General features: G+C 36.9%; 2 protein-coding genes across 4 annotated transcripts in view; both read left to right on the top strand.

Moving 5' to 3' along the window:
- The first annotated feature begins 15 nt into the window (after positions 1-15).
- On the top strand, positions 16-5807 carry LOC5564527 (coiled-coil domain-containing protein 130 homolog). The gene is made up of 4 exons (XM_001648820.2): positions 16-123; positions 4650-4890; positions 4953-5295; positions 5354-5807. Exons 2-4 carry the CDS (start codon positions 4661-4663, stop codon positions 5771-5773), a joined length of 993 nt encoding a protein of 330 aa, XP_001648870.2. The 5' UTR covers positions 16-123; positions 4650-4660; the 3' UTR covers positions 5774-5807.
- Positions 5808-6187: 380 nt separating this feature from the next.
- Positions 6188-16779, top strand: part of LOC5579519 (blastoderm-specific protein 25D) — a 99554-nt gene continuing 88962 nt past the window's right edge. The window contains exon 1 of one of the 3 annotated variants that reach the window (XM_021848238.1): positions 6188-6464. The gene's annotated coding sequence lies outside the window, so the exon portion shown is untranslated. Of the gene's footprint in view, positions 6685-6759; positions 6780-16779 lie in introns of those variants that run through there. The other 2 variants (XM_021848239.1, XM_021848240.1) reach the window with 2 other exon arrangements.

Here is a 16779-nt window from a genome sequence, read left to right as displayed (position 1 = left end):
GCGATGACTTTCAGTAGCTGTCAGTCCTGAATCAAAACAAATCCAAAACGTACGGTGGAAAACGTAAATAAGGAAGAAAAGTGAATTTCCAAGTGATTTCTGCATTTTTCTCGACGAGATAAGGTATGTTTAGCTTGATGATAGACTACAGTTATTATAAAACCAAAAATTATTTGATGTAATTGCTTCACTTAAGCAAAAAGGTAAAATAACTAAATTTTAAGCTCGGATGAAAATTGAAAACACATTTGCTAGTGGGTTCAGTGCTTGTTGGCCGAAAGTGAAAAACATAGAATGAAGAACATGTTCAATGTTCCGTTCGTACACTATGGCAGATCATGCGGTCGAAATTGCAAACATTTTGCTAACTTCTAAAAAAATGTAATTGTATATGTGTAATACGCTAATTCATGTACCGCATATATGGAAATTATCCCCCATTGAGGAGACATTTTATCTGCGATTTTCAACTTTGTTTTTCGTTCGAGGCTATTTGTGGTTGGACCGCAGTCTACGACAATTGAACAACTACGAAGCTCCATCATTAGTTCGAATGTTGCATACTGCTGGAGAGATCGCAATTTAGCTGGAGTAACTGCTGCCAAATTGTGGAGTTCAGAATCATTGTTAACAAGCGGAAGCCCCAGGATATACTTTGCATTCCACACTAAAGTTAGTGGAGGAGTGAGATTTGAAAGTTGTGCCAAGCCTACTCGATATTTTGATTTGTGGTCTTATGCTATATTGTCGGGGTCCTGTTAATTGGGCCCTAAAATATTCAAAGAATTCTTGTTTTTATTTAATAATACAAAAGAGCATGTTCCTGCAACTACGTTAGAAATTTTTCCATCTCAAATAACGACTATAACATATTTAAATTTTAACTTTTTAAATGGTTTCAAATATGAACCTGGACATTTTTGATCATGTTTGACGTTCACTTTGTCGACCATAATGCCAGAAGGCTGTTCCTATCTGACATTTCGAACAATAAAATATACCCAAAATTTGAATTTGAAAAAAATCATTTAAATATTTGTGAACGAACGAAAATCATTTAAACATTTGTGGACATGTGTTTCTGGATTAAGCTTATGCATTTGGTACTAAAATAGAGACAGGCCTTCAGGAGCCTATTGGTAGCTATACTTGAGAGCTAAGGTCCGTCATGTATGTGACAGTGAATGTACATGTATTCACTGTCACACACATGCCGCTCTTAGCCAATTATTTTATCATTTGTTAGGTTAAGTTCATTTTATAAGGATCATTCTTATTAGGGCGCTTGGTGTGATAAGGAAAACGTGATAAGTAGAGCTACTCAATTTATTCGCATAAATTGTTAGTAACTACATACTGGCAGTCGAAGTATCTGAAAGAGGACATTTTCCTTTTAGATAATGGACCCAAACGCAATGATTACGGAACCGGTTGTCAAAATCACATGAGGGGTTCAGCACCTTTTTTTTTCAATTTCTTTATTAGTATCATTCCAAACATTACATTCATTATTTCTTATATCTAGGTGTTCTGTGTTATTAGACAACACTATCATCCTTATTTGGTAAAACAAATCTAAGATTTTATTAACACTTTGTTAACAACATATTACATTTCATTTGCCGTAGTAGTTCAGATTTTTTACAGGTGAGTTGATTTCACCTGCTTATAAGAGAAAAAAAAAACGCTTTGAATATACTTAACCTAACTTAACCTAAACATATAACGCATTAATCGTGGCAATAGAAGATTGTAACGATTTTTGCCTGAAATTATTGATTATTTTATTTGACATTTGTTCCAATGTTTCAACATTGGATATTCTATGTAACTCATTGGTACTATACCAGGGAGGAAGCCTCAGAATCATTTTCAAAATTTTATTTTGAATTCTCTGCAGAGCTTTCTTCCTGGTATTACAACAGCTAGTCCATATTGGTACAGCATACAATATGGCTGGCCTGAAAATTTGTTTGAATATCAAAAGCTTGTTCTTAAGACAAAGTTTTGATTTTCTATTAATAAGGGGATAGAGACATTTTACATATTTGTTACATTTGGCTTGAATGCTCTCAATGTGATTTTTGAAAGTTAAATTCTTATCTAGCATGAGCCCTAGATACTTAACTTCATCTGACCAATTTATTGGAACCCCTCTCATCGTGACAACATGTCTACTTGAAGGTTTCAAATAAAGAGCTTTTGGTTTATGTGGGAATATTATTAGTTGAGTTTTGGAAGCATTAGGAGAAATCTTCCATTTTTGCAAGTATGGAGAAAAAATATCCAAACTTTTTTGCAATCGACTACAGATGACACGCAGGCTTGGTCCTTTGGCGGAGAGCAGTGGTGGAAAGAATCATGCCGTTTACGCAAAATGAACCAATATCAAGCAGGATCCACGCTCACACGCTCACGAACCAACAGCGACCGATTTGGTCACAGATTCTTGCATCGGAGAACCAGAACAAAACAAATGTAAAAAGAGCGTGATTGCTGGATGAGCAGAGTCTGCTCACAGCCGTTCTTTTTTCCGTTTATAGCTATTTTTGTGAATAATTGGATGGATTATGATTATAATAGAGAGATTACAAACTAATGTACGACAGTATTGAGACGATATATGGTGTTATTTTAGAAATATCACAGGGAATCGGACGCGTGATTGCATGTCAAAATAAAATGATGCGATGCCCTTTACAGTATATGTGTTCGGGCGATCGTGAGCAAAGAAAGCAAGAACGCAATCGCACAAAATGAACCACCGATGCGGTAGCATTTTTCTGGTGTGCATGAACAGACTCTGTTCACCGTTTTACAGCACTGGCGGAGAGGCCTGTGTCATCCGCAAACAAAGATTTTTGACATCCCTGAGGTAACTCAGGTAAGTCAGATGTGAAAATATTGTATAATATTGGTCCCAAAATGCTGCCTTGGGGAACACCAGCTCTTAGGAAGTCTTTCAGATCTGGAGTTCTGATAATTAACCTGAAGTGTACGATTTGACAGATAACTTTGAATTATTCTAACAATGTATGTTGGAAAATAAAAGTTTTTCAATTTTACAATCAAACCTTCATGCCAAACACTGTCGAATGCTTTTTCTATGTCTAGAAGAGCAAGACCAGTAGAGTAGCCTTCAGATTTGTTGGAACGGATCAAATTTGTTACACGTAAAAGTTGATGAGTGGTCGAATGTCCATGGCGGAATCCGAACTGTTCATTGGCAAAAAATGAATTTTCGTTGATGTGGGCCATCATTCTGTTCAAAATAACCTTTTCAAAAAGTTTACTGATGGAGGAAAGCAAACTGATTGGACGATAGCTAGAAGCTTCTGCAGGATTTTTGTCTGGTTTTAAAATTGGAACAACCTTAGCATTTTTCCATTTGTCAGGAAAATATGCTAATTGAAAACATTTGTTAAATATATCAACTAAAAATGATAAGCTACTTTCTGGAAGTTTCTTGATGAGGATGTAGAAAATTCCATCATCGCCAGGTGCTTTCATATTTTTGATTTTTTTAATAATAGTTCTCACTTCTTCCAAATCAGTCTCCCAGGCATTTTCGAAAACGTTCTCTTGATTGAGAATATTTTCGAACTCCTGAGTAACTTGATTTTCAATTGGACTAGTAAGTCCTAAATTAAAATTGTGCGCACTTTCAAACTGCATAGCAAGTTTTTGAGCTTTTTCGCAATTAGTTAGTAATAATTTGTTTTCCTCTTTCAATGCCGGTATTGGCTTCTGAGGTTTTTTCAAGATTTTAGATAATTTCCAAAAGGGCTTAGAGCCAGGGTCCAATTGAGAAATTTTATTTTCAAAATTTTTGTTTCTCAATTGAGCAAAACGCTTTTTGATTTCTTTCTGCAAATCCTGCCATATAATTTTCATAGCAGGATCGCGAGTGATTTGAAATTGCCTTCTCCTCACGTTTTTAAGACGGATCAAGAGTTTAAGATCATCGTCTATAATCACGGATTCAAATTTTACTTCACATTTTGGAATTGCAATGTTCCTGGCTTCAACAATGGAATTTGTTAAAGTTTCAAGAGCATTGTCAATATCAAGTTTAGTTTCTAAAGAAATGTTAACATCAAGATTAGAGTCAACATACGTTTCATATATATTCCAGTCGGCTCGTAAATAATTGAAAGTGGAGCTGATAGGATTGAGAATCGCTTCATGCGATATTTGAAATGTAACAGGGACATGATCAGAATCAAAATCAGCATGAGTAACTAATTGGCTACAAAGATGACTAGAGTCGGTTAAGACCAAGTCAATCGTATATGGATTTCTAGAAGGGGTTAGGAAGAAGGGGTACCTATTTTTTGCTTTTTTCCTAGTGAATTCTACTCGTTCTTGAAGTAAAAATAATGAAAGCGTTTGTTGTTATCCATTGCTAACAGTATGTGCGTCAAAATGTATGTAAAGCGTTCTTTGTTTCAATTATGTTTCCCTTTTGGAAACATAATGATTTTCTTTGAGACAAAATAGATTCATGTTTTTGAGAAAAGCAGAACCAAATTCAGGTCATGATAGCGTCTCTAAAAGCATAAGCAAAAAACCTTTAAAGTCCTGTTTCGCGTAGAATTATCTGATAATTGCATTATAAAAATATTCTTGTTAAACTCGTTCATTTTCAGCACGATTCACTATGGGTGAACGCAAGGGGCAGAATCACTACTACCCACCGGATTACGATCCGAAGGTGGGTAGTTTGAACAAATGGCACGGTACCCACGCTTTGCGGGAGCGAGCTCGCAAGATCCATCTGGGAATCATCATCATCCGGTTCGAGATGCCCTACAACATATGGTGTGATGGTTGCAAAAATCACATTGGCATGGGTGTTCGATACAACGCAGAAAAGACCAAAATAGGAATGTAGGTTTTGATATCATAGTGTATTTTGTAAAATCCCATCTCACGCGACTGAAACTTTTCAGGTACTATTCCACACCGGTTTACCAATTTCGGATGAAATGTCACCTGTGTGATAATCACTTCGAGATCAAAACGGACCCGGCGAATTTGGACTATGTGATAGTTACCGGGGCAAGAAGACAGGAAAATAGGTGGGATCCGACGCAGAACGAACAGATTGTGCCTGAAACGAAGGAAGTACAGAAAAAGCTTTTCGATGACCCGATGTACAAACTCGAACATGGCGCCAAAGACATCCAAACCGCAGAGGATGCTAAACCATTGCTGGGGAAACTGTACGAAAGGAATAGCAGCGTCTGGAGGGATGACTTTGAAGCCAATAGTCGACTTCGTGCAGAATTTCGAGTGAGTATTCTGATTTCGTATCACTACAGAACTGTTTAATAATTTGAATTTCTTTCAGAGTACCAAAAAGCAAATAAAACAACGGGACGATAAGGACAAGGCATTGTTGGCCAAATCGGGTCTTGATATCTCGCTTCTCCCTGAGAGTGATGCCGATCGGCGGATGGCCGCTTTGATGCGATTACACTCAGCTAAATCCATCGCAGAGAAGGACCGTGACCGAAAGTTGGCCATCATCACCAGGCCGGCCTTGCCATCTACTGCGACAAGCGAAAGTGGAAAACTGAAAGTTATCAGTGCCAAACCGGAGGTAAAAAACCTTGGAATAGTTAGAAGGCCTACCACCGCATCGTCGGCGGCGTTACAATTAGCTGATGTTAAAACTGGAAGCAATGCGTTGGAAGGAAGTGCACCATCGGCAAAGAAACCAAAATTGTTACTGTGTAACTATGGTTCGGGTTCTAGCGATAGTGATTGATATGTACGAATTGAAATAAATAATTAACTAAAAACTGCTGTAATAAATTTATTTGAATCTTTGACATCCATTGTTGGCCATTACTGAATAACATTGCTGATATATATTTTTTAATTCCTTCATTAGTATCATTTCAACCATTAAATAGTTTTCTTATAATCTAGCTACTTTGCCAGGCGTCACTTTCATCCTAATTTGATTTTTTTCAAATAAATTAGCGATCAGCTGTTCCTAAACCACTCGAAGAAGCGAAGCTTGACCAACATTTTATTTCACTTCCCACTATCCATGCGATGTTTCGACCATGAAGGCCGAACCCAGTCAGCTGCGCGCCGTGTTGCATGTCTGACAACAAACTTTTTGACAGATCGCGCAAAAGCTGACTCGCATCGCAGCTCGAAGTTTTTTTTGTGTGCCTTTGTGAGGTGATTACGCGTTCACCTTCGTTTGTAGAAAACCAGCGAAAGAGCTCCTCAGTGCATATTTTTATTTAGTGAGTGTTCGTCACGACATCGTTTTGTACGTCCGGTCGTCGTTCGGTAAAAGACGGGAAAATTTCACAATAATCAGAGACTCGTACTATTGTTTCGCGACGGAAATTTATTGTGCTTTTGTGTGGTGCATTGTTTCTCGGTCAGAATTGGCCCCGAGGAAGAAAGATTCCCGAGTGAAGTGTTGTGCAAAAATTTGGGTAATGTAACTGTTTGCGGCCCGAAGGAGAAGCCTTGGAGCCAGAAGAAAATGCAGATTGGGAAAAATAGCAGAGCAAAATCGATTTCCTAGAGCTGGACTGGCATCAGGAAAAGGAGTGCTGAGGCCTTTCGAATTTTGCGTTTGGGGCCATCGTCATCTTGAAAAATCGTCGCTTACTACTCTGTCCGTCATGGGTTGCTTCGATCGGGAGTGACAAGGTCTTTCGAGGAGACATGTTATGATGATGATGATGGTGGTGGCTCCTGCGGCAGTGATTCTCAACCTGATGAATTGGTGACCCACAAAGCTTAGCGTAATTTTTTACTTGTTTTCTTTTTTATATTTGTAAATGGGATTAAAAATATTAGATATGATAGGGTAAGAACATCATTTTTTTGCAATTAATACCTCAGCTTCTTCTTTTTGGCGTTACGTTCTAACCAGAACAGAGCCTGCTCTTTCTTCTGATAATGAATATCATAAGTAAATTTCGGTAAAATAGAAAAAAAAAATCCATTAAAATTCCTGAAAAAATCCCCAGATACATTTTTTTCAAGAAATGGTGGAATAATTGTGATGTAAATCCTAGAAGCTTTTACGCAACCTCTATAATATTCTTCGGGGGAAGAGCTTCAGGAATCCATCCATTGATTTTTACAGAGATTCCTTCAGGAATGCATTCAGGGGCTCTTCCAGTGCATATTTTTCTTTGTTTTTACACAGCGATTGCTTCTTAAATTGCTCCAATATATTTTCTTCATGATTCTAAAAAGATATTTTTTAAGGGAATTTCCTTAACAGATTTTCCGGTAATTGCTTCACCCAGGGTGTCGACTACCTGGAAAAACCTGGAAAGTCAGGGAATGTCAGGGAATTCAATTTTTGACCTGGAAAGTCAGGGAATTTCACTTGAGGTCAGGGAAAAAATATCAATACTACAACATCAAACGAGTTGATTGTCTGAAATGATATTGTCAGGCTAAGTCAGCAATACGATATATGGAATAAAGAGGGTAATGAATCTTTCAAAATTGCAGTTAACCATTGAGGAAATGCTCTTATGCATAATAGAGTAAACTGTACTGCTTATATTTATCCTCAGAATTCAAATTTTCTGAATTGAAAAGCATCAACAACTTCTTCTAAATTGGCGTGGATTGCTTTAAAAATAGTTTGTTGTTACTAATTGCCTAGTTTGGCGCATTTAGCACAAAATCTTGAAAAAAAAATGCAGTTCACTACATCAAATTGTATCAATCCTTACAAGTTTGCTCAAAATATCGAGTAGAACTTGTGAAACTAAGTATAGAGAAAAACCAATAAGGATTTTCGTATTTAAGTGATGATGAATAAAAGCCGTATCTCAAAATTTTAGGATCACAAATCTGATGAATCAAACAATAATTTTTTTGAAAAAAAAAAATGGTTGCTTGCTGGTGGTGGTCAATTGATCGTTTTTTCAACTCCTAACACTGTTTGGTTTTCTAGTTTTGTGTTCCTGATAATGGTACAATTTTTCAGTTCAATGTTCTGCATGAGAAAATAAAAAAAAAAAATTGTCGAAAGTACGTATGTTTCAAATATTAGGATATGGACAGGATATTTCTTGTTTTGTTTTGTTCCAAGTTATTTCTGAAAATAGTTTGTTCAGATAGTACCGCCTTTCTTCAGGATTTTTATCAGGAGCTTTCTTATAGATATGACCAGTTTTTTTTTCTTACGATATACCCAGGAGATACTCTAGAAATTCTGAGGATGCCTCTCCAAATTTCTTGATTTATTTTGTTTTTGAAAAGCAGAAATATTATTGAAAAGCAGAAATTTCAGGAATATTGTTTGAAATAATCTTCTCAACAAGCTGTTGAGAACCCAACCCATCAAATTTTCAACGCGAATGGTTGTCAGGTTCTCTAGATCTGTGAGCTTGAAAATTCGAAATTTGGCTTTGTTGATAATCACCTTAAATTGAAGATACAACGAAGCCACATCTCAAATTTTCGAGAGCATAAATCTCATGGACCAAGTAATCGTTCGCTCTGAGAATTGGATTGATTGATCATCATCAACGTGTGACCAATCGATCATGTTTGGAGCATGAACAGCTGTTTGGTTCTCTAGATTTGTGCTTTTGAACATTTTAGGTGTGGCTTCGTTGCATCTTCATCTTAAGAATACTTAGATAAACTCCTTGAGGAGAAAACCTAGGCGTTATTCATATCGGAATCCTAAAATCATACCTAAAATAAATTACATGTTACTAATCATCGTGAAGCATATTAAAAATATTCTAAGAAAAAAATGAATACATTTTGGGAAAAACTCTATGTGATTCCTGAAAAATAAAAAAATAAAATATCTTAAAATGTTTTTAATTTTAGTTCATTCTATCATTAGGGCTTTTGAAGTCTGTTGATATTGACTGTTAAATAAATAAATAAATAAATGATTAGAAGACGTATTCTTGAAACAATCCTGAAAAATCCAAATTATATTCTTAAAGAAATTCAAAACAATTTTAAGAAAACCCTGGAGATAAGGAGTTTTTAGGGGAAATCGTCATGGTAAAGTATTGAAGTAATATCTGTAAAATTATGTTTAAGAATTTCAAGAGGAATTTCTGAGAAATCTATGTGGAATTTCTTGAAGCCATTCTCAAAAAAAGTTTTTTTTGGCATTGGCTAGAATTTTACCTGGAATAAGTAATAGCCAAATTTCATGATAAATTTCTTGCACTTAAAAAGCATGGTGGATGATCGTAATAGTGTTGCTTCTTATATTAAGAAGTTGTAATAAGGTATAATCAGGAAAGGGTCCAGAATTGTCGTTTATGCCTGAAATTTGTGAAATTATATTTGAGGTAGTTCAGTAGCCGAGTACATCTTTGATCAACTGCTCAGTTTAATCATATCAACTTGAATAAACGCTAAAAATGTTATCTGACAAATATATTTCAGTAAAGTAATAGCTTTTCTTCAGTTTATTCATAAGACCTAGTATGAATAAACTGAATATTAGTATGATGTGTATGTGAAACTTTACGTCATGCAAATTTCCGGATATGTATCTTTCTTGGATTACTAATTTTGGTTCAAATTAATTAATTGAGTGGCCTGGAATTTTTCTGGAAAACGACTGGAAGGTCAGGGAAAGTCAGGGAATTTTATTTTCAATATTGAGTCGACACCCTGTTCACCGGTTTCTTCAGTTTCTTAAATCGCTTCCAGAAATAAGTGAAGGACTTAGTAAGATGAGCTGAACATTCAAATTAATTCAGTTAAACATCCATGAGTCGATGTTCCATGACTCGATATCGACTCATGGAACCATACTAGAAACAAAATTTCATGATTACTATGATGGTCCCTTGAAACAGCTTTCCAAAGGATTTCTATTCCTTGAATCGATATTTCTATTTGGGTCCTTAGATATCAACTCATGAAGGTTTTACTGTATAGTATTTAATACAAATGTTCCAGAAAAAACTGCAAGGAATTATTCCAGAGTTTTTCAAGACAATTTAAGGAATTGTTCTAGAAATAATTTTAGGGCTTGTCTGGATTTAGCTTCAGGGGGCCGAGAGAGGTTAATAAGCCGAACACGGAAAAAAAGACAAAACCAATCCCAAAGCTTACAGACCGATAAGTCTGTCGTCAGTGATGCTTAAAATAATGGAAAAGGTCTTAGGAGATTTCATAAATTCAAAATTTGTGGTAGCAAAGCCTCCAAATACCAATTCGCTTACCAAAGTGAAAAATCTACGATCTCAGCACTACACATGCTAGTCAACAAGATCGAGAAAACTTTTCATGTAAAGGAAATCGCCATCGTTGCATTTCTTGACATTGAGGGCGCATTCGATAACGCTTCCAATTCGTCTACAGTGTCAGCAATGCATCGAAGGAAATTTAAACCATGCATTGCTACCTGGGTACATATGCTAGCAAATCGCCGAATCTCATCCGAGCTGAGCGGATCGTGCGCCACTGTCATGACCATAAAGGGGTGTCCTCAAGGAGGGGTACTTTCACATTTGCTATGGTCTCTAGTGGTGGATAATAGCCTGAAAAAAAGAGGATTCGAGATTGTTGGCTACGCTGATGATGTTGTCATCATTGTACGCGGCATATTTGAAAGCGTTTTCCTTGCAAGAATGCAATCAGCTCTCGATTACACGCTCTCCTGGTGTCTGGAAGAGAAACTGGGGATAAATCCTTCAAAAACTACGATTGTTCCTTTCACAAAGCGCAGAAAGGTACAGCTGAAACCTCTTTTCCTTAACCAAACACAATTGGTTTACTCAAATGAAGTCAAATACCTTGGCATTACGCTTGATGCTAAACTCAATTGGAACACACATCTTCAAAACATGGTAAATAAAGGTCTCAAATCCCTGTGAGTCTGCTCAAAGACCTGTGGAAAGAAGTGGGCCTAAAACCTAATATGATCATGTGGATATATAAAACAATCGTTCGGCCTAGAATAGCGTACGCTTCCCTTGTTCGGTGGCCAAAAACAAGCGAGGTTACGGCTAGAGCCAAGCTGAACAAAATTCAACGCGCTGCGTGCGTCACCATTACTGGTGCAGTTCGCAGCGCCCCTTCATTCGCCCTAGATACAAAGCTTAATCTGCCCCGGCTAGATCAATTCATAAAGCTGGATGCTGAGAAAAGCGCTCTGAGGCTAAAACGATCAATAAACCTTCTGCCAGGTGATTTAACCGGTCACCTAAGCATACTAAACGAATTTTCTATAAATCCAATTGTAGAAAAATGCAGTGACTGGATGGAAATGGTTGTGAATTATGACATACCATATACGGTGTTCATTCCCTCTCACCAAGAGTGGCAAGAAGGTGGACCGAGTATTCCTCCAGGCTCAATCAAATTCTACACTGATGGATCGAGAATGAGCAATCGTTCTGGATCTGGAGTGCACGGACCAAGAACTAAAATCTCTGTCACTCTCGGACAGTGGCCTACAGTTTTTCAGGCTGAAGTGTATGCTATCATTGAATTTGCGCAGCTCAGCGTAAAGAGGAATTACAGAAATGACACAATCTGTATTTTCTCCGACAGCCAAGCAGCTCTTCATGCTCTTAAAGCTTACACTTTCAACTCAAAATTAGTGTGGGAATGTGTTCTTGCTCTAAAAACCCTAGCCATCCGCAATCGAGTTAAACTATATTGGATCCCGGGGCATACGGGTCTAGAGGGTAAAGAAATTGCCGATGAACTAGCCAGGAATTGATCGGCCAATACATTCATTGGTCATGAGCCATTCTTTGGCATATCAAACTGCTCACTAAATATTGAACTGAACAGCTGGTTGTCCAGTCAAATTATATCCAATTGGAAAACAGATTCCAATGCGAATCAGTCCAAAAGATTCTTCACAACTAATTCGAAACAAACACAAAAACTCATTGGTCTCAACAAAAGGGACCTCAGCACCTACACCGGTCTAATAACTGGACACTTCCCCAGCAGATACCATTTACAAAAGATCGGAGCCATCCAAAACCCAAATTGCCGTTTCTGTAGTGAAACATGCAGTGCACATATACAACGAAGGTCCAAAATATTTGGCAAGCCCTTTTTGGAGCCGATGTTCCTTACGCCTGATACATAGGCAGTCTGCTAACCACAAAAGCAAACATCTCTGCCATGCTTTTCCCCCAATCCATACACTCCCGCATGAACTGGCGTAGATGCAGTCGGACTCCACGGTCTACAGTGGGCCAGTATAAGTGAAACATCATTTCCTCCCCCTTCCTCATTGGTCTTCATTCTGACGTGGCAGGCGCCATTGTTGCCTAAAAATCCTAAAAATAGACATCATCAGCACTTATGCACTGAGGGTGTCTGTTAGTCTCAAGCAGTCATTCGGTAGGTTCCTTGGGTAAGTGCAGCTGATCTGACGATACTGGAGTAGCAACCACGGGCAGCCAATCAAGCTCAAGCAAGTGCTAGTAAAAGTTGAGAAACACGTAAATTGAAAAAAAAAAACATATAGTGAACATAACGTGATTTTTCGAGCATTTCGAAAAAAGTGTTCCTCCGATTTTGTGATTTTTTGTGTCGGTATATTCTATAACTCGATAATTTTATAAGTCGATGCTCCCTTGAATATCGAGTTATGGAGAGTCTACTTACTTAAAGTTACTATTTTGTAGACATTTTTCAAGACATTCTTGAATAATCTCAATGTAGAAATTTTGGTAATATAATTGAAGAAGTAAACAATTGAGTAAACAAGATATGTTTTCTGAAAGAAATAGAGTAATAATGGTGGTGTAAATCTTAAAATACATTGATTTCTATAGAGATTCATACAGGAATGCATACATGGACTCTTCCAGTGCGTCTTTTTTCCGTTTTTCACAGAGATTGCTCCGTAAATTCATCTAAAACTTTTTCTTCACAAAAATATTTTTCAGGGAATTTCCTTCATAGATGTTTCCGGTAATTGTTCCAACGGTTTCTTTAGTTGTTACTGTTGAATCAAAAATTTCTAGAGAATCAATTCCAGGAAAAAGTGACGAGCTTATCGAGAAAGTTGAAATTCATATTAATTAAGTATCTAATTCAGTTCTTCTTGAACGTGCAAGGGTTCATTCTAGAGTATTTCAAGACAAATTAAAAAATTGCTTTAAAATTGTTCCCAGGATTATGTCACGATCTCATTGAAGATTGATCTTGAAATTTTGCCATGGAATCTATGAACGATCTCCAGCTTTCGAGTAACTTTCGTTAGGTATAGAATGTGATTATTCAAGCATATCACGCCTTTGGATTTTCTACAAGGAACTCTACATAGATTTTACCATTTTTTCGTTGTAGAGTTTGCGGAAAGATGTTGCATCGCAAGTAGTCTTTGCAAATATTGTAAGGAGAGTTCACGAAGTAACATCTGCACGATTTTTCTTGTTGATAAAATGGTTGGATTTCTAATAAAATCTATATGATATCTTCACATCTGAGAGAGACTCGCGAAGAGGAAAAATAACAACGTCATAGGCAGCCCAGATTCCGCTGTCACGAAACGTCAAATGCATCCAGTCGTTTTTGTGGCTGAAGAAGTGACAGGTATTGTATTCAGGATAAACTGTTATTAAGGAACTTCAGGCAGCGGAGCAATTTTTTCCAAGATGCTGATAAATCTAAACACAACACTAGTTATTTCTATGAAAAAAAAAACTCATGAAATTTTATTCAAAAGGCTAATTATGCTTCGGTGTGATGCAAACGCAATAATATTTTGCTAAGATGTGCATGCGAGGGTTTGAATGGCTTGCGCATGATTGATGTAAACACAGAGTGGAATAAGAACAAACTCAGCAATTACAGAAAAAGGAGACCGTCTTCGCGAGTCTAGTCTCAGCTTCACATATTCCTCGAGGATGAGTTTCAGGAATTTATTCCAGTGCTTCCGACATGAATACATTCAGGAACTTTTCGGGGAATCTATCGAACGTTTTTTCTTTATTTTGAAAATTTCGTTAGCTTTTCTCGCAGAAATCAGTCCGTAGATTCGCCCAACATCTACGATGTTGAAATTCCTTAAGGGGTTACTTTATAGATTTTTCTGGTCATTCTCACAATTCAGCCAATGGTTTCTTAAGATGTTACCGCAGAATTTATTCCTGAAATATCCAGGTTTTCATCAGGTAACCTTTTATGGGCTTATTTCAGCGTTTTTGAAGACGATTGTTTAAAAGATTATTCCAAGAATGAAATATTTTTTTCTAAAAGTTTCTATGTCGCTTTTCCAGTAAAACTTCAAGCCTTTTTCAATAGTTCAGTGGCTCTCAACCCTTTTCAGAGTTGCGGTCCCCTCTTATGTCTTATAAACGATTCGCCCCTAGAAAATTAATCTTGAAGAGTGTTTTTAATAAAATGGTTATTCATAATAATTCAATTATTATTAGATAATAGTGACAAACAAAAACTTTTATATTTTAACATTGATTTTTATAGGAATTTAATGGATGTTTGAAGATGTTATCAAAATGTTGTCGAAAAGTTCTAAAAAACATGGTATTAAACATCTTGTACGTTAATCAGCCATCCGTATTGGGACAACGTCCTACAGTAAATCGTATCAACATGTTAGTGTCAAACGATCGTGATGAAATCGTAAAAGTCACTCCAAAAATCATGTAAATAATCAAGCTATAGTAACTTATGATTCAATGGATAAACAGAGATTTTTGTTGATAGATACCGGGTACCCCCGTTGGTTTGGTCGGAACGCCGAATCAAAACAAAACAGTGAAAAAGGTAACCAGAAACACGTTTCTAGGGTGACTAGATGTTCAAAATAAAAATGAACCCCGATGGTTTGCATGAAGTACCGTTCAAACTAGCGGGGGTGCACGTTATAAACTAATAAATTTTCTAAAGTGTCAGATGTGTTGTCTCGGCAGTCTCGTTTAAAAAATCAAGCGAACCAAATTATCATCGCTCCGACATTTCGGTCCTGGGTTTGGACCTTTCTCAGGGATAAAGAAATGATCGCTCTCTAAGGAAGTTCCCTATCCAGGTCCGATACGTTGGAGCGAGGATAATATGATTCGCTTGATTTTTTATATTAGACTGTCGAGCCAACACCCCCGAAACGTTTAAGGATTATTCAGTCGTTCATTCGTTACCATTATTCAATTTTCATCAGAATTACCAATCTTTGTTGCAACAGCTTCGCGGTCCCCCGGTTGGGAAACACTGCTATAGTTTTTCGAAATGCAATTGTCCAGAAATTTATCTGGGACTTGGTTGACTTCAGCATTTGTGCACCCGACTAATTTGTGGGGCACCCTAATGAGTTATATCATATTTAATTTGGCTTCAATAATTGCTTTTATCTCAATCGTATTGTTTTCAACAATGCTCGTAAATTTTTGTGTGGTTTCTTGAGTTGCGCATCCCAAGCAAATCCAGGCCGGCTCCAAGGATTATTTCTTGTCATTCTCAAGCAATTCGTCCAGGCATTTTTCCATCGATACTTCCAAGCAGGGTTGGGAAAAGTTATGAGATTGACGCTACAGTAGGCAAGCGTAACAAATCACAGTCAGCAAAGCCGTGAAACTCACTGCTATCGCTACTGTATGCAAAATGCCTTGAAAATAGCAAAATACTCGTTGCTAAGGGCAACCCAAAACTACTGTAGAAAAATGTTCTATTTCCCGCGGCATTTCCCACATTTACAGCCTTCAATGACACTAGTGATTTAGAGAAATTCATGTAACCAACATAGGCTACTTGATGAGATTCGCGATTTTAAACTACTGTAGTGAGAGAACCTCGTGATTTTCGCGAAATTCAAGCCTATTAACACAGACAAACAGACGTAACACTTAGAACAAATTTCTTTAAAATCCATCGCCCAGTTTACACCATCATCATCTGGTGAGCATGTTGCACGAAAAGGTGTTTCGTGCAACAAGACCGGCAGATGGCGGTAGTGTGAAACGTCAAACGCGAAGAAAAACGATGCGTGCGCCTCTGGTTGTGAGATTTGTAACATAGCGAATTTGAAATGATCGTTAAATGTGTGGTCGATGGGAATTTCGTCAGTGTTACGTCTGTTTGTCTTTGCTACTACTATTACCATTCCCAACCCTGCTTCCAAGTACTTACAATTTCACCGGGTATTTAAATAAATTCGTCCTCATGAAGTAGCCTAGGAATATTTTCTTCCTCTAATAAATCTTACAGGATAATTCAGAATTAGTTATTTTCTCAACAATTATTCCAGCAATTTATTTAGCAAATACATACTACAACACATATCTAAGAAGGTATTTTCACGGAGTTCTATTTAAGATTACCTTTGAATTTCTCGAGGCTTATCAATTTTTCAGGAATTTAACTAATTATATCTAAAGACATTCTTCCACAATTCCCTGAAGAAGATAAACATGGAAGAATTCTTGGATAAACTAAGATAAATAGATATACTGGAGAAAACCTTAGAGAAATCGCTGGAATAATCAATAGAGGTATTCTTACAGAAATTCTAGGTTTTTATATTTAAGAATTTTCAAATTATAAACTAGGCATGGAATATACTACTGAATGAACTATGAGAAATACCAGAGCAAATTCATGCATTAATGTACATCGAAATTTCTTGATAGATTTCTGCGCGATTCTCTGGAGTAAAAAAATCTCTTGATCCTTAGAGATATTGCAGGTGGAATTCATGAAATGCTGTGTTCAGTGTTCACCGATGGTATTTAGTCTACACGCCTAAACCAGTGGGTCACGATCAAACATCAGTTGAAAACCTTTGGACTATCTATTAAAATAGCTAAA

This window comes from Aedes aegypti, chromosome 2, assembly GCF_002204515.2.
Source record: "Aedes aegypti strain LVP_AGWG chromosome 2, AaegL5.0 Primary Assembly, whole genome shotgun sequence".
NCBI classification, from domain to species: Eukaryota; Metazoa; Arthropoda; class Insecta; order Diptera; family Culicidae; genus Aedes; species Aedes aegypti.
The sequence above is the reverse complement of the archived record's forward strand: the minus strand, read 5'-3'. Positions and strand labels throughout refer to the sequence as shown.